The following is a 23,572-nucleotide window of genomic DNA, read 5'->3' as shown; positions in this document are numbered from 1 at the left end:
CAGCTCCCAGGACCTATCTCTTCCAATTATTCAAGTGAGTTCCTTTCCCAAGCTCTGCATACAATCCCTCAGGAGACACAGTCCTTTTGTCACTTCCTCCCATTCAACTCCGACCAAATTCCCATAGGCATTATTTCAACATCTACGCTGAATTTAGTTCCCCACCCCGACCTATGTAAAATGCCAATTTTGGTTCTTAGAAATCGTCCCCCAACTTGTAAAAAGCAATCTAAGTTGGGAAGTGGGGGATGGACTTTTGCTCTACATCAATCCTTAACCCAAGACAGTGGCGTAGCGTGGGTTGTCAGCACCCGGGGCAAGGCAAGTAATTTGCGCCCCCTAACCCGTGGATTTTAGCACTCAAGTCTGCACTGTCCCTCCCCCAGATAGTCCCTCGCTCTCTCTCCGCACCGCACGCCTGGCACCCCCCCTCCACAGTGGGCGGCGACCTGGCGGCTCGGATCGGATTCGCACAGCCAGCACTGCAGTGAGAGAGAGTGAGTGAGCCAGGCAGGGGCAGAGAGCTGCGAGTGTGAGCGCGCCCCCCCAGATGTTGCGCCCGGTGCGGCCGGCCCCCCCTGCACCCCCCACGCTACGCCACTGACCCAAGAGGTACCTTAAGAGCACCTCACTTTGCTGATTAAAGTCTTCCTTAAAAGCAAGTCCTGCCAAATTCAATTGGGCTTACTCCTGTATAATTGTACTTAAAATTGCAGCTTTAAAAAGCATGCTCAACGCTTTATCTTTCATCTTCATTTCTACATGTGTTGGCTTGCCACAGTTACCTTACAAGGTATAAAGTGAGTGCTCAAATGCGATTTATTTTGTGCATTTGTACATATAACTTCTCTATAACTACACAGAAACAATTTTCATATAACTTTGTTAATAAAGGCATGCAATATAACTGTGTCCACCTTCAATTGCCAACATGCTCTTTTCCTGCAAAATACTCCCTTAAATGCAAATATACATATTTAGTAGTCATTACTAATGATTTAAATACATCAGACATATTTCTACCAAATTTGAATACATATATAGCAGAAAAAAGATCAACTGTAAGATCATCTTTCTTGATATTAATCATGATATTGAAACTATCAATAGTTGCAATCTCTTTTAGTAGCATGTTTAGAAATATAAAAAAACCACATTCACATCTAGAGCTTTATAGATAGCAATTAGTTTTTAGGCAGGCAGATGTTTGAAGGCCTGAGGAGATCCCATAAGAGGCTACCTGCTACAAAAACCAAGAAGCTTTTAGTCTGATGATTAAAATGCCTCAGCTGAGGAGCCAATACAGAAATTTAAACATAGGTTCAGGGAGGTTACATAAAAAACTGTTTTTTGAAAATATTTCAAGTGAAAGCTTATTTCTGGATAGCTAAGAATTGTTAACTGGATTTTTAAAACATTAAAATATTTTATTTTAAATTGATTTTTTAATGATTCATGGAATTGACATTTGTATAAAAAAAGAAAATATAAGAAAAATTAGCTCATACCACAAATAAGGTAATTCTAGAAAAACAAGATGAAGTGTTTACAGATGGAAAAATTAACAGATGTGTCAATAATTTTAAAAATTATACTTCCCAAGAAGCAAATTGAAAGAACAGCTAACAATTTTGAAATGAAAGCATTCCAGAGGGGAAGGCTTAATCCAGATGACAATCATGCTTCTCTCAATGGATGCTTAACACTATCATTTTATATGCAGAGCTAACTCATAACAAGACAGTGCCCAGACAACTAGACTCTAAACCATTAAGGCTAAATCAACACCTTGACTTGTGTCTAAAATATAATAAGCAACATGGCAGATCTTTCAATATCATAATGGTCATAATTATAAAATACCAGTTGGCAACCTAAATACAACTGTATCTTCCCAACACTCTTCAAAAGTAAAATACAGAATATTTTACAATAGTCTAATGGATCACAATTTGCAGAGCCTGAAATAAAGGCTCTGTTCCATTCATGTACCCAACCAACCAAATGAAGGCAATTATTTATCTTTCCATATATTTGAAAACGACTCTAGAAATCTCAATTGCCAGCTCTTGCTCCTCACACAACAAAAACACTGAAAATGGAACTGGGCCAACCTGTCAAGGGATAGACAAAATCAGAAAATATATTTAAAAACAGACTGAAAAGGAAGCATCATAGGAAAAGCCCTCATACATTTTCACCACATGAACTACTTGACACACATAATGGATGCTGTAAACTGTTTCCTGAATTACCAATAATAAAGGTTCCTAAAATAATAAATTAAGAGCCAGTGTGGTCTAGTGGTTAAGGTGCTGGCCTAGAAGGCCTAGAAACCAGGAGACGATGAGTTCCAGTCCTGCCTTAGGCATGAAAGCCAGCTAGGTGATCTTCAGCCACTCACTCTGTCTTAGTCCAACCCACCTCATGGGGTTGTTATTGTGGGGAAAACAGGAGGAGGAAAGAATATTTTGTATGTATGTTCACCACCTTGAGTTATTTATAAAATTAATAGCAGGATAAAAACTAATAAATAATCTTACCTTTTTGTACCGCAAAAGATACCTACAAAAGTGCTTATAACTATGTGCAAAGACAAAACTCACCTTCAAGTGGGAAGCTGCAGTGTCCTGATCATAATGTCCCATCATATTAGGAAAAAATGTCATATTGTAAGTCATTCCAGAACATCTTGGGATAATAATAGGCTCACATGTGAACAAACTGTGTCCATATGTCAAGTTTAAGATTGAACTCCAGATCAGAAGGAAAACAAGGAACCCCATTTTTCCAAATATTTCCAACTTTTTTCTGTCCTGTTTACTTTCTCAAGCAGAATGCTGACATTCAGAGATTACATTTGTTGCTTCTCTTCATATTTGCATCCGTGTGCTTTAACCGTGACATTTTTCCAGACTGCAAACTGCAAACCAACCAAAAGAAGTTAATTGACAGCAGCTTTAACTGCATCAGGAGTCTTGTAAACATTAAACATTAAATGAAAGTCCTACTTTAGAACTGCAACAAGAAGCTTCCTTCTCGACTTCTGCCAGACAAAACAATGCTGGATTTGTTCTCCAATAGCTAAAAACCAGTTACTACCACAGAAAACACAAGCCTCTGCATGTTTACACAGCGGCATTCCACTGCCTGCAGTGAGATACTCCCCAAGTGTTAGAAATGCAGCCAGGCAGAGAAACTGTTCCCAATAGCTACGGCATACAGGCTCAACCTGTAGGGAAGCACCATCCAAACTTTAAAATCCAACCGATGACCAAATGTAAAATCACTCGCAACTTCCCCAGGTAGGTCACAGCAACTTATGTTTACGATAGGCTATCGAATGTCAACAGACGCTCTTTTTTGTCCTAACCTTCTGCACAGCTGGTCCAGGATCGAATAATAATAATAAAAAAAAAACTGTTGCTACCCAATCTATACTTCGCTCCGGGGCAATCCTACACTGCTATAATTAAGACTAAAATCTGAATATAGATTTCAAACACTGGATTTCTGTATCAAGCAATGTCTTTTAATAGTACATATTTTTCTAGTTACATTTTCAAAATGTCTTTTCTGTGGTAATTAAGGTTCTCATTCAATACACTGATAATTGTTCAGCTTTGACTCTCGTAACCTAGTCACTTAATTTGTTTACTGATTTATGTTTTATTAATTTATAGATTAGTATCTCATCAAAAAGACTTCTGCTTGGAAAATTTAAAATCCAACCGATGACCAAATATAAAATCACTCGCAACATCCCCAGGTAGGTCACAGCAACTTATGTTTACGATAGGCTATCGATTGTCAACAGACGTTCTTTTTTGTCCTAACCTTCTGCACAGCTGGTCCAGGATCGAATAATAATTAAAAAAAAAACTGTTGCTACCCAATCTATACTTCGCTCCGGGGTATTCCCAAAGCTTTCCAGAGGTGTGCGTGGAAAGGGACGGTTCCCACCCCCAGCCGATAAACTAGGGGTCTTCAAACTTGGCCCTTTGATGACTTGTGGACTTCAACTCCCAGATGACTTGTGGACTTCAACTCCCAGCTATGCTGGCTGAGGAATTCTGGGAGTTGAAGTCCACAAGTCATCAAAGGGCCAAGTTTGAAGACGCCTGCGATAAACTCTAATGGAGAAAACTCCCAAGTGGGGGAAGAGGGGGGGAGACCCAGGCTTCGGAGGCCGTTGCTCGCTTCCCGCCGCACTTCAGGCCCCACTGCGACTCAAAAGCGCCGTAGGGTCCTCCGAGCTTTTCACGCCACTTACCGGACTCCCGATACGGGGGTCCCCCTTTCCGAGTCGGCGCCTGCCAAAGCAAGCCTCAAACGGCGAACTCTCCTTCAAAGCGCACAAGCCCGGAGCTGAACGAGGCGCGGCGGGAACCTTCTCGGCGTCTAAAGGCGAGGCAAAGTGGGGCGACTTTTTTTCCCAAACACCTCCCGCCAGCCGCGAGCTCAGCCCTGCCGCGTCTCTTCCCACCCACCCACCCCCCACCCAAAACAATCCGGAGTCCTGCAAGGTAGAGAAGACGGAGAACGCCCCCCGCGACTTGAACGCCGAGCAATGGAGGCGCGAAGAGGGGCTCTTAAGCGCGGACGCAAACCCGACGTGGAAATTCCATTGCATTCCCGTCGCGGGAGGCAAACGCCGAGCCCAGCCAAGCCAACTCGGGGCTCCGCCTCCCTCTTTCTCTCTCCCCCCCCCCCCGCGGCGAAAAGTGCCAGCGCCGTCCGGAAAGGCTGCGCCAAAAGCCCCGCGCGCGGAGGCTCAGCGGGAGGCGAAGCCGCGCGCCCTACCTCACCTGCGCCAATCGGGGAGGGAGGGAGGGAGGGAGGGCGAGCGCCGCACCTGGCCGGCCTCGGGGAAGAACATAGCCGCGCCGCCCCCTCCCTCCCTTCGCCGGTAGGATGTGACTTTTTTTCGCCCCCTGCCGAAAGGAAACGAGGAGAATCGCGAGTCGCGCGATATTTGAACGGCCGGCGGAAGGGGGGGGGGCGCCTAGACCAGGGGTCGGCAACCTTGGCTCTTTTATGACTCGCGGACTTCAACTCCCAGAATTCCCGAGCCAGCTATGCTGGCTCGGGAATTCTGGGAGTTGAAGTCCGCGAGTCATAAAAGAGCCAAGGTTGCCGACCCCTGGCCTAGACACACCTTCCCCATCACCTGAATCTCCTCCCGCTTCCCTTTCCCCAGGCCGCTCCGAAGGCTGCGTCCTTTTCCTCCCGCCTGGCGGGCCGCCTGCGCGCCTGACTGGAAAGAGATGAGCGTGCTTGTGCGGGGAGGTCAAAAGTAACCTTTTTACCTTTTGCTTTCTTTCTTTCTTTATTTTATTTTATTTCTTAATTTAATTTATATACTTTAATTTAAAAGAAATGAAAACTTTTCTCCAGCGAAAAACAAGCGGAAAAGGTGAGGACTCCATTCGGAGGTTTTCTTCCGGCGATGATGGCTTATTTAACGGGAAAGCCGCAGTTTTATCGTGTGGAAAATTGCAAGTTGGTATGTAATCGGAATAAACAGTAAAAAGAATATAAATTTGCAAAGGGAAAACGGTAGGAAAAATATGTTCTGTCAGTGCATTAGGAAAGTAAGACATGCAGTAGGAAATCTGGCGTGATCTTGGGGAATAGAGTTGATATATAGGTGCAGGGAAGTGACAGTGTAAATGTAATTATGAATGAAAGGGTTAAACCATACCTAAGATATTGGTAGTAGTAATTGTGTCGTCTCTGTTATTGTATAAAAGTCTGTAAGTTAGTAGTAGTTGCATTACACTCCACTGAATGTAATAATGGAAGGACCAGCCATGCCCTTTGAAAACAGTTGTGTAATCTGAATGACTGTGATCCAGCAAGAACTTTTTTTTCTATTGGAAAAAAAATGGAAATACGGTATATAGAAAATAAAAATTGGATAAAATTGGAAGTATACAGAAAATAACAATGAGAATGGTGCTCGTTTGGTGGACATCTGCTTAGATTTGTTTGAAAATAAAATTCAAGCATAAATCTATTCATGTATAAAAACAAATGGAACAGATCAATAAGCAATCTGTCTATGATAAAAAAACAAAAGACTCTTGGGCTGAAAAATGCTCATGAAGAAAAATAAACATTCCTTGCTTTTTTCCCCATTGTATAAAATGATTTATTGTCTGGAACACTTAGGAAATATGAATAATGGATAGAATAATTTGATTTTGTCAATGCCAGAGTTGGGCTGGAGTTGGGCTGTGTCAAATCAACTAAATAAACATCTGCATTGCTGTCAAATGTGAACAATTTCCCAGTTTCCTGTTCCAGAGTAAATACTACCAGAGGAAAAACAATTGGAAAATTAATTTTAAATATTTTTAAAGTAAAAATATCTCTCTATGGATTCGGTATAAGATTGGGCAAACTATTTCAAATGTGAACCATTATGAATTTACTGTTCTTTGTTATAAAGTCATTTAGGAAGTGTTTGTTATTAGAAATTGAAAATAACCAAAATTTAAATCTCTCAGAAAAAGGTCAGCAACAAACGTCATCATTATTATTTGGCAACTGAAACTATAATTCAAAATTTCTCTGTTGCTGGACCATTTGTGACATAAACTTGTTATGGTAGCCTTGAGCCAGACATAGAAATGTGCCTTTATGAAATGTAGTCATAATATTTAAAATACTTGCAAGTGTTCATTAGCATAAGTAAATTGTGTTGAGAGGTGCACATAATTACAAGCTGAGAGTGAAAGCACTGAGACAATAGGATTTATCAGCACCTCTCCCAAAAACATTCAGGAACTTATTTTCTCACTCTTATACCAAACATGGATAACGAACTCCAGCAAGTAGAATGAAATGTTTCTAAGCAAGGAAATTTGCAGAGCCACAGAACCATGATAGCAATTCTCTCTTCAGAGTCTCTTAGCTTCAAGTCATTGCTTATACTGAACTGGCCAAAAACAACTTTTAAGATTGTTCAGTTGATAATATAAACATGAAGAGCCCAGTGAAGTCACAGCTGCTAGTCTATCATCACTGATCTTAAAAATCTAAATGATTCCAATTCTGTGAGCTAGACTGGGAAGTTAAAAAAAAAGCTCTAGAAAGCAATAGCAGGCTATTTCCATATTATCAAAAATTCTGTAGTACATGTCACTGAAGTCAAGCACTTTTTTTCTTCTTCTAATCAGGCAGAATATAGATGTGGAAACAGACGCACGTACAAAGGCTTGGTATCATGCCTCTCTGTCAGCAGAATAACTCTCCAAAAATTGAATAAAAAAGGACCAAACTTGCTCTTCTGGGAGAAATTGGTGAAAGAAAAATCGGTTTTAAAAAATGGGCCATATCTTCTTGGGAGCAGCAGGGAAAAAATGCCCCCAGTGCATCCCTATAGGAAAGGCATTTGGGCAGTTGCTTGGAAAGTTGATGACATGCCATTCTAAGCCCTCCTTTTTTTCCTGGTTACATGATCCAGAGGGAAGCTATAATGAAGCAATTGGTAATAATCCCACAAGCCACGTTCTGCCTACTTTCCTTAACTTACCAATATTATTGTTTCCAACCCAACAGAATGTTGGAAGAAATTAATATAAAGAGGCAAGCACTCTATTGATAGTCCATCAGCAGGAATGAAAACTGAACAGAACCAGAGGAAATTTGTGTGTGGGGAGTAGCTGGCAACAGAAAGATTGAATTCAACGATTAATCAGATTGCAGACACCCAATGAAAGAGGTGGTTGGCTGCAGCTTAGAAGGCTGCTGGCTTTCTTTCCTCTTTCTTGATCACGTAACATGGAGCAAAATGTAGCAGCCTGTCTTGTGCTTCCCAGGAGAGTAGAACTACACAGACACAATACATTGCTTCGTTATAGAGAAGAAATGTAGAAACCTTCAGTGACCACTCTTGATAAGTGGATTGGGAAGGATTCCAAAAGTGAGCTTGGAAAAGGCCATGTTTTCTACTTATACTTATTTCTCACTGAATTGGTATGTTGCTGAAACAGAAGTAATAAGCTGTGGGAAATCGATCTTGTTTTAGTGGGACTGACTAAAATCCCACATTAGTCGAACTGCAGTAAAAATAAAATTTGCTGTGGACCACCTGCTCTTCTGCTAGGTCAGTTGTAATTAATTCTGACTCTAGAAAGGAAATTTGTTTGAATTTGACTGAACAAACTAATTATTTCAAATTGTGTGAAAGAGCAGAAATCTGTTGTCTCCAAAATTCTTTTTTTTTTTTTGAAGCGTAGCATAAATATTGAGTTGTGTCCGCCTAAGGTTTGACCATCTGCATTTTCTTTGACAGCATCTTGCAGTTTGTAGAACTAAAGGGCATTGAGATAATGACATGTGCTTTTAAACTAACTATGAACTGACAAGAATGGCCCTTAGATTAGTTAGATTAGTTAAGCCAATCATTTATTCTTTCCTTATTTTGGGGCCTAGTTTCTATTATCTTAACAAATTTTGGATTAATTCTTCATCTGAGACATTAATAATACTGAACTGTACATTATTTTGTTTGAACTTCTGTTTAACACATATGCATTCAGAAATTATATTTTATAATTTGTTGTGATTTAATGAATAAACCCAGACTTAGCATTATGTGTGATCCCATTCACTGATTGCACTCAAAGTTCTTTTTAGAACAGAGAGTACTTTTGAAGAGTTGATTGTATTTATCTTTCAAACTCTGGAATTTTTCACAGATCCTTGACAGTCTTACAGGTACTGTATGTACTTAACACTGGTCACTTAAATGCTGATATAAAAAGAATGTTATTTACAATCAAGAATGTGTTTTAAAAAGGAGTGCAGGCCAGGAAACTCAAATGATTAGTTTTGAATGACTACAGCATTTCATAGTCTTCCTGGAGGCCACTTAAAGACTGCTATGATCACTTAACAGGTATTAAAATTGCTCATTTCTAAAATTTCTCAACCAAATACCCTTCAAATATATTAGAATACACACCTCGTTGTTACCAGCTAACATGGCTAAAGGACAAGGCTAACTTAGATGATGGGAGTTTGTATTCCAATATATCCAGAAGGCTGAATCAAAGTGATATAACTCTTATATTAAATAAAAAAAATATTTGATCATTTCTTCACCAGACAATGCCACCATCCTTATAAAGGTAAAGGTTCTCCTGCACATGCGTGCTAGTCGTTTCCGACTCTAGGGGCTGGTGCTCATCTCCGTTTCAAAGTCGAAGAGCCAGTGCTTGTCCGAGGACGTCTCCGTGGTCATGTGGCCGGCATGACTAGACGCCAAAGGCGCACGGAACGCTGTTACCTTCCCACCGCAGTGGTCCCTATTTTTCTACTTGCATTTTTACGTGCTTTCGAACTGCTAGGTTGGCAGAAGCTGGGACGAGTTACAGGCGCTCACTGCTACGCGGCACTCGGGATTCGACCCGCCAAACTGCCGACCTTCTGATCGACAAGCTCAGCGTCCTAACCCACTGAGCCACCGCATCCTTATACAGCTGTATAAAATCAGGAATCTAGTAGCACCTTTTCTGACAAATTTTACTAAAAGGTGTAAGCTTTTGTGGATTGTAACTCAATTCATGAAATGTATAGAGTTCTAGCCCAGAGTCTCTCAACCTTTGCAACTAGAAAATCTACAGACTACAACTCCCAAAAATTCCCCAGCCAATATGCTGGGTAGTTCTGGGAACTGAAGTCCACATCTTCAAGTTTGCAAGACTAAACTTACGTATTTAAATTTGGGTGATATGGGGAAAGGGAGGGAGCAATGCATCGGGGGTACATAAGTCCAGGCATTCAAAAGCAGTTTCACTTCAGATTTGTAGAATAGGTTTTATGTATAAATTTTCCTTGTGTGCATAAAACTTAATTATGTAAGATTTTTAATCAACAGAGAACCTGTGTGCATATACCCAGGCATACATACACAGACAGACAGGCATTTAGATGCCCCAATGGAAAGAGCAGACATAAGAGTAATGAGTATGTTAATATTGTGCTTATGGAGTGTGCAATTGGCAGCGCTCTCTCTCTTTATGTTCAGTTAATTTTGGAGGCCTCCACAGAGGGTAGTACACCATTTGTTTTTGAATTCAAGGTCTGATAAATAGGTTTACTAAAATTAATGAGACTTAAGAGGTTTACCTGTGAACAGATTGCAGTCTAAGTTAGAGGGTGATCTATACAAAATCAAACACTGTATACTTGCTCAGAAGCAACTGAGACTTATTCCTAGGGAAATGAAAATAGTAATGCATGCTGAGTGCAAGCTTTATTGAAGCATCAAGACTCCTTTCTAATTATGTATATTACACACATCATTTGAACTAAAGCTTGGGTGTAATACTAAGTAATGCCAAGAATGATTTGAAGGTTATTTTTATTTATGCAATCCTACACTGCTATAATTAAGACTAAAATCTGAATATAGATTTCAAACACTGGATTTCTGTATCAAGCAATGTCTTTTAATAGTACATATTTTTCTAGTTACATTTTCAAAATGTCTCTTCTGTGGTAATTAAGGTTCTCATTCAATACACTGATAATTGTTCAGCTTTGACTCTCATAACCTAGTCACTTAATTTGTTTACTGATTTATATTTTATTAATTTATAGATTAGTAACTCATCAAAAAGACTTCTGCTTGGAAAATTTAGTCCTGATTTAAAACAGATCTGCTTTCCATTAAAATTAGAGACTCCAATATAGCATATACAATTTTTCTCTTTTAAAAAGACACAGTCAAGAGATAATCTCCCCACCCCATTTGAAGCTCTTATTAAGTGCACAGTACACAAAAAAGTATTTTTAACCACAAAGGCAGGATTTAAAACACTTGGAGAAATGTATAGTATGCAAATATGAAAAATGGAAATTCATGAAAAAATGCACTTCCCTTATACTGTCACATGTAATTTCATCCTAAAGCTTACTTTTTTCCTGCTATGACCATCAAAAATACCTTCTATCCCTATTAAGGATTTTGAACTTTACATCAGTTGGTCCTTCAAGTGAAATCAAAACTTATCTTTCTATGTTGTTGTCATATTTGGTCAATTTTAAAAATCTTTTAAATCTTATATGGCACTCAGAGTTTGTTTTGAATTGTGTAGCCTTACAAAAACAAATAAACAATGCATTTGGCATAATTTTACTATTATATAGCAGCATGATTTTTACCAGAAATAAATGAAAGGCCAATGTGAAATTCAGACTTTTAATCAGGCTTTATATTATCAAAATAGTATCAAAGCTAAGCTTTGATCATGTGTTCAGATGAAATTTTCCTCATTATCAGTGCAGAGACCACCTCCTTACTGAATCATAGAAAAATAGAAAGAAAATCAGAAAATGTCCACCCTAATGTTTGTGGATACAGGTTATTTCTACTTTGAATATAATTCAGTTTGTTGCAATTCTTTCTTTTCCTTTCATGTTAGGGAACTTTATGAGACTTATTCTTAGGAAAGATCACTTTGGGTTTTAGGCAGCTGTCGGAGAGACTGACAGGTCTGTCCTGTGTGGCACATTGTGTGGCACACATCATACACATTGGCAGAGGGAATTGACTTTCCCCAAAAATGAGCAAGTACCATCAACTGCTATAATACAACAACCCAGTGCAAACTTCCTATTTGCCAAACAGGATACTGCATTCTTAAATGTTTTACACCTATCACACAATTATCTACAGTGACACAAATTTTGGCCATGTATTTTAGGTAGCAGCAAGTTATCTGTAATAGTAGAACTCCCTTGTGGTATCTCAGAACATTAATTACAGGATCGTTCAGGGTGCTACTTTGCACACAGTGATTGCTGTGATCACATTTTGGTTTCAGATTATATAAATTTCATATTTAAATTGAACTAATCTAAATGATAACTTTGCACCACCAGAAGAACTGAAGAGCCAGGCCTGGAACAGATCATCCTGGGGAAAATCTGTCTTTGTGATCTCTAAGAGTCCACACTGTCTTGATGGCACATAATGAATCAGTCCATCAATCAATCATGAATGAACAGCTTTCATGCATCTAAAAATTTATGTTGCATGAAGCCCTAATTTCTGAGAAGCTTTTCAAGCATCTCGAGCATTTTGATTTACATTTCTCTTCACAGGAAACTAACATAAGTTACCTTGAGTTACTTACTTAATTACTGGCAAAGTAAAAATCAAACCGGTTACTTCCTAATTGGTGGCCAAGCTCTTCAAGTAAAGAACAAGAAAAAGTATTCAAGCTTCCAATGCTGGCAGAACTGCAGAGCTAATAAAATACCATTTTTCCAAAGGCACTCAGCATCAGTTGTCCACCACATTCAGCATAATGTCAGCGTTGAAATTCCAGATCCCTGCATTACGCAGTCAGGTAAAGTGCAGCAAGATATTGCAAAATTCATTCACCTTTTTTCAGTGCTTCCTTAATTGATACCATTCTTTGCAACTCTTCTGTTGCTATTTAGTTGTTTGTATTTGTCTGTTTTGGAAGTGTTACTACTAACTTCTTTTGTGGCTCTTTTCTTGTCCCATTTAGCCTGTTTGAAAAGGAGTTTATAAAATATAATTTATGCTTAGAATATATTCTGTAGAAGTAAATCTCTTAAACAGAAAAACAAGATTGGAGAACAGATTTTAAAAAGAGACTGATTAAATACTATTCTAATAGCACTAGAACTTGATCAATCCCTAGGTTGTAGTCTTAAGTTAGGTATCATAACCTATTAATATAATTATTTCAGCTCAAAATTTGGGAAACTCAAACCTAAAGCAACAGGACAATTCCCCCAGTGGCAATGGGAGAATGAAAGTTATAAAAAATCTGGAGCTTTTTAGTTCAGAAAACAATCACAGAATGTTATGAGTTACCAGAGACCTTGAAGATCACCTAGTCTAGCTCATTGCAGTACTACTATAGGTAGTCCTCTACTTACAACCACAACTGAGTCCAAAATTTGTATTGCTAAGTGAGATATTTGTTAAGTGAGTTTTGCCCCATCTTATGACCTTGCCACAGTTGTTATATGAATCACTGTACTTATTAAATTAGTAACACGGTTGTTAAGTGAATCTGGCTTTCCCATTGACTTTGCTTGTCAGAAGGTTGCAAAAGATGATCACATAACCCCAGGACACTGCAATGGTCATAAATATGAGTCAGTTGCCAAGCATCTGAATTTTGCTCATGTGACGATCAGGATGCTGCAATAGTTGTAAGGGTGAAAAATGATCGTCACTTTTTCAGTGCCATTTTAACTGCGAACCATCACTAAACAAACTGTTGTAAGTCGAGGACTACCTATACATGATATCTCAAAGATGACTAACTGGCTTTCTTAATCATCTTCAGTGAAGGCCAGTCACTTTCTCACAAGCAGTTTGGTTGGCTGATGAACAACTGTTACTATTAGACCATATTGCTTAATGTCTAACTGCGATCTACTTACATATTATGTAAAAATAATAGATTATGTAAATAACCTATTATTTCTTGCTTTGTCTTCTCAAACAGCTCTGAAGAATTCCTCAGTGTTTTATATGATAATCCTTCAGAGAGCAGGAGTATAGTAAGAATATAGTAGAAGACAATTATGTCTTTTCATAGCCTTTCTTCTTCAGACTAAACATATTCAATGGCTTCAAGCATCTCTCATATTATTTGCTTTCCTGCCTTCTTAAACATCTTGGTTGCTCTGAATAAACATCTATATAAGATGATAAAAGAGCAATCAATACTTATAAATGGGAATTGTTTATGGGGAGAATAAATAACATTTTCCCCAACCCTTCCTTCAATAATGTCAAATTTACACTGCACAATACCATTCTTAGAAAAATAGCTCAGCATCTCATCACATTTAAAATCACCCTATATTTTCGATCTGCCTGAAAACATTATGTGTGACAAGGCTTTGCTGTTTAGTCCTCTGAAGACAAAACCCTAAGTTTTTATACAAATTAATTCTAACAATCTATTTCAACTTCCCTATAATGATGGAGAAAATTAACCTTACTTTGCCTCTTTCAACCTGAGAAGATCTGAACATAAAGGATAATTTTACCAATGGAGAGAGAGAGAAATGCCTAGCTGAAAACCTTTTTTCCTGATAACTACAGAAATATTGTAGAGTTTAATTGCATTTGATTAAAGGCCCTTCTGCAGGATTGTTCTGCATCATCTGAGGATTCGCTCTGGTGTCACACTGTCACCTGTTTCATGGAGCTATGACTATTTTTTTGCTCTGCATCGGTTGATTATCAGCTGCAATTAAGGTGGTGGGTTTTGCAAATGACTATAGCTCTAAAGAACTTGTTGATGCATTGGCAGAAATTTTTGCTTCATTTTGCCTCCCAGCTCCTGGCCTCAAGCCAGTCATCATTCTCTTCTCATCCTTGACTCCCTGCTCTTAAAAGGTTTGGGATCCTGCTCCTGGACCTTGTGATTTCCCATCTGTGTTGTTTGGAATTTGCCTTCTCTACTCCCTCAATCTAGTTGCTATAGCAACATCAGACCACATCACAAAGTACCTAATGGCAAAATTGTTTTACCTTTAGAATTTAGAATTCACAAGGGTTTTTAAACACAATAGTGGAATAGCAGTGAGGGTGGTCAAGAAGCCTTTGAATCTGGTTTAGATTCTGTACAATTAATATTTCACCACATAAACAGAATGTAATTCTACACTCACCTCTGAGGCTCTAAAGCTATTTTGTGGTTTCTGGGCTGCATTTCCAGTGGTGTGAGTTGATAGTTTTGCACACTGTATAGCACAATGAGTTCTTTTTTCTGGAATAGCCATGCCACTTGAAATTGAAGACTTTGCCATGCATGTCTGGGTTGATTTGCTGTCCTCCAAAATTCCTGGAAATACAAAATTGCAGAGTGAAAGCCAAAATATTTGTTATTACTTTACGTATAGTATTTTTCAGCTGAAAAGGAAATTGACAAAATTATTCTGTTTTATAGAATGATGTTTTGTCCATGATAGTTTTAGCATAAGATCCATTACATTACATTTACATGTTCTTATACCTCTTCTCCCCTTCATATGTAGACACCAAGTGTTTGCATAGATATTTGCCTATTAACTTTTAGCGAATGGTAAGAAATGACTTAGCTACGTGAGATCCTGGAGAAAAAAAACACTGTGTGATGCCAAACTTGTGACGGTTAGCACTTCACTCAGCAACAGAAATAAACTTCGTCTTTGGAACAGACGGATGGTTTGCTGGTAGAAAACCATTCCCCACAGGCATCGGATGTGTCCACAGCAGTGAAGGCAGATTTTAAAGTCTGAGAGTAAACACTGAGGGCCATTCTGTATACCCTGAAAATAGGAACAACTCTTCCAATGGCAGTGGCCTTTTCAATATGTAGATACATGCCATCCATGCTCCAACACTGTTGAAGGGCTTGGAAAGAATACAGGCAAAACAATACAGGATAGTCCTTGATCTATATCCACAACTTAGCCCAAAATTTCCATTGCCATGCAAGGCAGTTGTTAAGTGAGTTTGCCCCATTTTATGATCTTTTTTTTGCCACAATTGTTAAGCGAATCACTGTAGTTGTTAAGTGAATTGTGTGGTCATTAAGCAAATCTGGCTTCCTACATTGCTTTTCAGAATCTTGCTTGGTAGGTTACAAAGGGTGATCACATGACCCCGAGACTGCATAATACATGCCAATTGCCAAGCACCCAAATTTTGATCATATGATCATGGGGAGGCTGTAACAGTCATAAGTGTGAAAACTGGCCATAAGTCACTTTTTTCAGTTCCATTGTAACTTCAAATGGTCACCACTGAAACCAAATGAATGGTTGTAAGTCAAGGACTACCTGTACTGTTATTTAAAAGAAAAGACAATAGAACAATTCGTAAAAACAAGTTGATACAGAAGTCTAACTTTGTCCCTGTGCATTACAAAAAAATGAGGATCCTTTTGTTCACACCAGGTATATTTATCTGCTTGATCAACAGAAAAGGTCAGCAATTTGCAGTCAAATAAGTATTGATCAAATGGCTTTGACATTAACATGTAGAACACCGTGCAGAAACTAGAGAAGAAATGGACAAGAGTTTCAAATGTTTTTTCATGAAATATTTGACCCCGAGACTGCATAATACAACCAAATCATTATGCTCAAGAATACAAGGAAAGTCAAAAGATAGTGTAAAGCCTGAGCTTTGGGATCAAAATCTGCTGTCACAACAATCAATACACAAGGAACAAGGATTTCTTGTTTTTCTTTTTTAGTGGTATTGTGTTGGACTGGGCTTTTATGATTGTATTTTTCAGTGTTTCCTATGCTTCTTGAATTGTTTTCCCCTTTAGGATTTTTATTCATGAAATTTTGCTTAGACTCTCTCTGAGTTTGTTAAAATCAGCTCTTTTCAAATTTAGGACACTGATTGGATTACGTATATTCTATTGCTTGTGTTTGTATTATATTGAATTCCAGTATGATGTGGTCACTCTTGCCCAAGGTTCTTTTCTTCTAGTTTCCTCCTCTACCTTTTGGGTGACAAAGTTGTCAACTAAGTTGGTTAGAATCTGTTCGATCTCTTGCTTGCTGCAGAGTTTGTCTCCCAGTTGATATATCAGGGTAGTTAAAGTCTCCCATTACTACTGTGGTGTGTTTCCTACATACATTTGTTAATTGATTAGCAAAGAGTTCTTCTTTCTTCTGCTTGGTTGGGTGGCCTGTAGTATACTCCTATATAGCAATCTCATCCTTTTTTACTTTTATATTGTCCCATATGGATTCTAGGTTTTGATCCTTGGTTTTGTGTACTTCTGTAGATATGTAGTGATTTTTATATATAATGCAACTCCACCTCCACTTTTATTGGGCCTGTTTCTTTTGAATAATTTATATCCTTCCATCAGTTCATTCCAGTCATGAGTTTCATCCCACCAATTTTCAGTAATACCAACTATATCATATCTGCCTTCTTGTAGAAATACTTATGCACAAGAAACCCTTAGGTACACAATTTATCTTGTGGTAATTGCATTAGTTTTTTTTTCTCTCCACTGTGACAACTGTGTTTTCTTTTTCTTTCTTTTCTGTTATATTAATTAAAATCAAGAGAGAAAAATGCTAACTGTAGAGAAGAATGTACCGTAACTGGTCACTATTCATTTTTCTCATTTTTGTTGGATTTGCCTATTGTTTGGGAATGTTTTTTAATGACAAACCTAGATAAACAGATATTATATAATACACAGTGGTGGGACTCAGCCAGTTCGCACCAGCAGATGACAACCCTAGGCTCCAGGAGAGGTAGGGGAACAGTTTAAAAATATGGCTGCTTAAGCAACATCTTTTAGATAATGGGAATATTGCAAGGCACATATTCTGTGTGCTGCAGATGAGAATAGGTTAGCAGTTAAGTTGTGAAACCCACATCTGTCTTAAACTGAAATGGTTCAACTGAATTAGAAGTGATTTTGGTCAATTACTGATTGCTTAAAGTTGTAAATAGCCAGGGCATAGTAGGTGAAGGATCATTAGTTTCCCTTATATATTTCCCACATTACTTACATTCATAACAAAAAGTAATTAACTCGCCCTTGCAATCTTCTGCCATAGTGGCACTTCAATTATATAAAGCTTCCACAAAGAGGTTAGAGAACAAATCAAAGTTTACACTTGCAAAAGATATTCAGCAATTAAGGGGAAAAATGGCTACCTTTGTAGAGTTTGCCTATTGCCAATGGATCTCAATGTACAGTCCAGTTACTTGCTATAAGTCAACAGAAATGCACTTTAGACAGAAATATAAATAATCATTTGTTGCAAAGCAAATATGCTGGGGCAATACACTAGAAGCAAGAAAGCACTTAGTGCAAAGTAAAACTAGAAGTACTCCAGAACAAAAAAAGAGCAAATCAAAAGTAAAGGAAACATGATTACTAGCACTGTTTGGGAGATGACAGGGGTAAAATGCATTATTACAATGGAGCAGATAAATCAGCTTGTTATCATGTGGTTTTATTGCAGCAAAAGATGCACTCTACAATCCTATGTCATTTATCTAACCTAATTTATAGCTCTGTTCTAACTGAAACCCAACAGGACGCCACAGGGAAAATTATCAGCATCCACCATAGGCCATTTGTTACTGGTACCTATTTCATTTTCCATCTGAAATATAACATAGAAAATAAAAACCACCTGAATAATTGGCTCACTGAATGAAAACCTCTCAAAAAACATACAGGAGCAGCCTTTGAAATGACTCCCAGGGGACAGCTGAGAAGAAAGATCCAATTTACAAAAAATAATCCCAAGGTCATAAGAGAAAGAAAAAAAATATCAAGATGATTAAAATCAGGGATCTGCTTTCTTCAAGGGTTTCAAAACATTTAGAATCTAATAACTATAAAAATACTCTATGTGCCATTAAAACCTAATTACACTAAGAAGCACTGCAAGTAACAAGTACTTACTTAGTGTGCTTTGCTTTTTCTGCCTGGGTTTAGACAATTCTCATATCTTTTACATGTTTTGTCTTCTCCAGCCCTCCCTCAGCTGACTGTTGTCCTCAGCTCCATCCTGGTGAAAAGCTGTATTACTATGTCTAGCTAGTTTCCCTTTTCTGTGATTTCACTCCTCTTCCTGGTGGATGAATATGTTGAGGATGGGCCTAGCATTCTTCTATTGTTTTTTAGAATGCATTGAGTGGTCTAGAATCCTTGTGCAAAAAAAAAGATACTGGCAAATGAATGTTTCCCTAGGCATTCCAACTGTTTTCAGAACAAATGAGGATGGCCTATGCTATCATTGGACAGATACAAAGCTATTTGAATAATCATCCCAACAAGGATATGTCACTAGCTCTGTGTCAGGTTGAAGGCAAATGTCAAATAGGATACCATTTTAGGCTCTGTGCTGTTCACCATATTTATAAAGGACATAGATGAAGGGCTAGAAAATATTATCAGATTTGCAGATGACACAAGTATAGAAGACAATATATTGACAAGCTGAGACAATGGGCAGAAACTAATAAGATAAATTTCAATCAAGATAAATGTATACTGATCTTTGTAAAGAAAAAAAATCAAAGATACGAGTATAGGATGGGGGGAACCATGCTGGGTACCTAGAAAAAGGTTCTGAGTATCTTGGTGAATAATGAACTGTTAGCCAACAGTGACACAACAGCAAAAAAAAGGAAAATGCAATCTTAGGCTCCATCAATAGCAGTGTCAAGATAAAAAAATCATTATTCCTTTCTATCCTGTATCTAAAATATTGCTCAGACCTCACCTATAATATTGTGTCCACTTCTGTGCACCAAATTTTAGGAAGGATGTTGATAAACTGGAAGGTGTCCAAAGAAGAACAACCTGGAAAGAAAAATTTATGAGGAACAGTTGAAGCTGTTGGATATATTTAGCTTGGAAAAGATTGTGGAGTCATGGTAGCTGTCTTCAAGAAGATAAGATACAATTCTTCAAAGATGTTTCAGAAAAGAAAAAAATGGCTTAAGTTACAAGGAAGTAAATTTCAATTGTGTATCAGGAAAACTCTAATGGTAAGAGCTGTTCTCCCAAAAAATTTTCTTGAGAAAGGGTGTACTCTTCTTTGCTAGAGAAGTTTAAGCATCCATTGGGGATAACATAGCAGTGGATTCCAGATTTGACTCGTTGGCCTCCAAAGTTATGTAATGCTTGGTTCATTCTGTTATTCACCAGTTCAAATTGCTTTGGGTGATTTTGAGCTGAAGAATAAGTTCAGTAGGGTATATAAGAAAGCAAGCCAATAATATATATTTTCAATTATCAACCTGTATACTGTTGAATATGCACAGTATGCACAGCAAAGTGGTCATATTTCTAGATATTTCAGCATATTGCTATCAACCAAAGGAAAAGCAATGTTGCCCATAATCAGGAAGATTACAGTATGAATGTTTGCAGCCTATTTTAACGATTACATCTACCACCTTCGTACATTTTTCATTTTATCAGGCTAAGTTAAGATAACCATCTGTTCAGGTTCCTTGTACAAAACAAAAGCTTTTGATAAAGGTAATATATATCTCTTTCAATGTTTGTTTTGTTTCTTGGTTCTGAAGAGTCTTCTGGAGAAATTAAAGTCAATATTACTTTTTGCCAGTGATAGCAGTAGCTACAAAAGCAGACAGGAGATGTTATTGATTGTTCAGGATATTCAGTCTATCCTTTATATTCTGTCTTCTGGAACAAGGAAAGTGTTTTTCCAGGCCAGGCAGAACACTACTTTAGACTGACAACCAATAATGGTGAAGAAAGAACATTATTTGGTATATACAGCATGACATGCTCACAAAAGACTAATATGTCCACAAAAAGGAAAAAAAATGCAATTCTTTTATTATTTGTATTAAATTTCTAAACTTCTATTTTAGGGATTAATATACAGATATTAGTTGGAAAACCAAACAGATTGAGATTATGCTTTCAAAGGATCGCATAAAAATGTTTCCTACAAAGGACCCCTTTTCTGATTACGGCAGATTTGTATTTCTCTCTGGCCTATCTGCAGTAGAGAGAAAAAATACAATCCAATGTTAAAAGTTAATGTAAGAAAGCAGAATACTTCAAACCAAACAAGCTTTACAAAATGGTATTGTGGGCTAAGCCAAATGAATAAAACATTTTCAAGCATGTCAATAGATCACATAAAAATATTCTTCTAATATGTCAGATTTGATCACAGCTCAGCAGTAATCCTCAATGCATAAGCAAGGGGGGGGAAACAAAAACGGGGGAAGAAAGAAAATGAAGCCAAAAGAAGTATCTAAAGATGTTCAGGTGTGTTTATCTGTCCTTATCTGGTTCTCTTTGGGTACATGAGACATAAATTTTCACATGAACAATTTGCAAGGAAGCAACTTTAGACTGTTTTAATGGAAACTTTTGTCACAAGTCAAATGTGGAAAGTCAGACAGATTATTTTGTGCTGCACAATTCAGTGGGACAGTTTTTGGCATGGATTGAAAAATCTTAGTAGGGATTCATAATGCATTTTCATACTTATTTCAGCTTCTTACAGAAGTCATCTAACAAACTTTCAAAATCCTAGACATTTTTAGAACATAAGTGACTGTGGAACACAAATTAAACATCCCACCTAAAATTTATCTTATAATATGATGAACATTTGGGGTCTTGAAGAGTTTTTTTTAAAGTATTGTTAAGGAACACTTTTTATTTTGAACAAATTCTTACGCCTTTTTTTGTGATCCTTGTTCTCATGATACATATACTTTCTGTGGGCGCTCCATCACTGGAGGTTTTTAAAAAGAGACTTGACAATCACCTGTCTGAGATGGTATAGGTCCTCCTGCTTGAGCAGGGGGCTGGACTAGAAGACCTCCAAGGTCCCTTCCAGCTCTATTCTATTCTATTCTATTCTATTCTATTCTATTCTATTCTATTCTATTCTATTCTATTCTATTCTATTCTATTCTATTCTATAGTATCTGACCTCAGTGTAGTATTTTCTCTTAGCTACAAACATTACTTTTACAGAGTATAGATTATTTTATACAATCACTAGCACTCATTTGAAAGTGGCCTCAGAAAAATTGCTAATTGAGTTGTGGAGGAGAAGAGTTGATACTATCTTGCACACAGCTTGCATCGTAAGGGTTTCAAACAGATGAATGACTTTATTCACAATTCACAAGGTTCCCAACGATAGGGATAGAGATAAACATAAAAGTTAGATATACATGCTGTTCCCAAGCTATATATAGCATATATCATACGGTCAGCTGTGACTGTGTTTACCTATATTATATGCTGATTTGCAATCTAGTCAACCATACTTTAGCTAAGAATGTTTCTCAGCCTTGGCAATTTTAAGATGTTGTGTATTTCACCTCCCAGAATTCCCGTTAGCATTACTGGCTGAGAAATTTGGGGAGTTGAAGTCCACACATCTTAATATTACCAAGGTTGAGAAATACTGGCCTAGAATTAAATCCAATTTGGCAAATGGGCAAAGAATGTATAGCTGTATCACGAGAAGCCCCACAATTGCACTAAGTAAATTATGGCTAAGGTTAACCCCAGGCGAGCGTGTGCAGTTGTGGTAGGCTGCCACCAATTTCTCTCCTCCTTTCTGGAAGAAAAGAATTAGAATTAAAATAACAAGAGTCGGAAGGGACCTTGTACGTCAGGGGTCTTCAAACTCGGCCCTTTTATGACTCATGGACTTCAACTCCCAGAATTCCTCAGCCAGCATAGCTGGCTGAGGAATTCTGGGAGTTGAAGTCCATGAGTCATAAAAGGGCCGAGTTTGAAGACCCCTGCGTCATCTAGTCCAACCCCCCCTGCCCAAGCAGGAGACCCGGCAGGATTTCTGACAGGCAGTCCAGTCTCTCCTTTGAAAGCTTCCAGTGAAGCTCCCACAACATCTGAAGGCAAACCCGAAAAGTCTGAACACAGCGTCCCAAAGAGGGAAACTCGGATTCCTGGTCTAAACTGCCACCAAGGCAGCAAGAGCCCGGACTTTTCTCAGGCAAGCAACGGGAAGGCGCCAAAGGAACGCCAGCGTTTGCCTGGAGCAGGGGTCGGCAACCTTGGCTCTTTTTATGACTCGCGGACTTCAACTCCCAGAATTCCCGAGCCAGCATAGCTGGCTCGGGAATTCTGGGAGTTGAAGTCCGCGAGTCATAAAAGAGCCAAGGTTGCCGACCCCTGGCCTGGAGCGATGCAAAGCACGGCGGCTATTTTTGCAGGCCGCTCCCTGCTTTTTCCAAGGAGGGTCCCCGGTCCAGCTCCCAGGCTCAGACGGAGGGGGGGGGGTGTTTGGGGCGTGGGGAGAGGAACCCGTGGGCGTCCGCAGCCGGGCCCGAGCAATCGCCCCGCTTGGCAGCCAGCCGCAGCGGCGGCGGAAGGGCGGCCCTCCTCCACCCCGCGCTTTCCCGACTCACCGGGGCCCTTCAGGCCGGCATCGGCGTCGCCGCTTTCCGGGCCGCCGGCGGCGGCGGCGGGCAGCGACTGCTGCTGAGGTTCGGCGTCCGTGTTGGTCAGCCAAGTGGACTCGGTCTCCCTGGTCCAGCTCTCGTAATAGCGCGGCTCGATGGCGTCGGCGCGGCTCCCGCCGCAGCCCATCCCGGCCGCTCGGCGCCGGCTCCGCGCAGCAGCAGCAGCAGCAGCAGCAGCAGCAGCAACTCCCTTCCTCCGCTACCCTCTGCCAAGGGCGCTCGCCTTCGCCTCCTTCCGCGCTCTCTGCCTCGCCGCCGATGGCCCTTCGCCTGCGGCTGCCTCCCGAGTCTTGTGGCGCCTGCCTTGCCCCCCCCCCTCGCTCCCTCCCTCCCTCTTCCCCCTCCCCGCCGCTTACGGCTTTCCCTCGTCCCGCCTCCCCCTCGCCTGCTCCTGCTCGGGGGCGGAGGGGGGGCTCGCCGCCTTAGCGGAGGACTGAGGAAGCCCCCGCTTGGCCGGGGGCAGGGCTCCTGTTCTTGGTTGTTATTGTTGTTCTCCTCCTTCCTCCTCCATTTCTTTCTTTGCCTCCTCTCTCTCCTCCTTTCTCCTTCTCCTCTTCTTTTTTCTTCCCCTCCTCCTCTTTC

At 39.4% G+C, this 23,572-nt stretch overlaps 2 protein-coding genes across 5 annotated transcripts in view; both read right to left on the bottom strand.

The window, feature by feature from the left end:
- FZD6 (frizzled class receptor 6) overlaps positions 1 to 4,826 on the bottom strand; it is a 41,526-nt gene extending 36,700 nt beyond the window's left edge. For 3 of the 4 annotated variants that reach the window (XR_014492001.1, XR_014492002.1, XM_083358561.1), the window contains exons 1-2: positions 4,274 to 4,787; positions 2,607 to 2,923 (exon numbers count right to left, since the gene is read on the bottom strand). Coding sequence is in view for 1 of the 4 variants with exons in the window: in XM_083358561.1 (XP_083214687.1) it covers positions 2,607 to 2,786 (180 nt within the window). In the remaining 3 variants the exon portion in view is untranslated. Of the gene's footprint in view, positions 1 to 2,606; positions 2,924 to 4,273; positions 4,788 to 4,808 lie in introns of those variants that run through there. The other variant, XR_014492000.1, reaches the window with a different exon arrangement.
- A 7,487-nt stretch (positions 4,827 to 12,313) lies between these two features.
- On the bottom strand, positions 12,314 to 23,253 carry BAALC (BAALC binder of MAP3K1 and KLF4). Its single transcript, XM_083358619.1, has 3 exons — positions 22,937 to 23,253; positions 14,686 to 14,858; positions 12,314 to 12,534 (listed from the first exon to the last, which is right to left on the bottom strand). The coding sequence occupies exons 1-3, from the start codon at positions 23,115 to 23,117 to the stop codon at positions 12,421 to 12,423; spliced, it is 468 nt and encodes a 155-aa protein (XP_083214745.1). The 5' UTR covers positions 23,118 to 23,253; the 3' UTR covers positions 12,314 to 12,420.
- Between the last annotated feature and the right edge of the window lie 319 nt (positions 23,254 to 23,572).

This window comes from Vipera ursinii (assembly GCF_947247035.1).
Source record: "Vipera ursinii genome assembly, chromosome: 3".
Classification (NCBI taxonomy): domain Eukaryota; kingdom Metazoa; phylum Chordata; class Lepidosauria; order Squamata; family Viperidae; genus Vipera; species Vipera ursinii.
The sequence above is the reverse complement of the archived record's forward strand: the minus strand, read 5'-3'. Positions and strand labels throughout refer to the sequence as shown.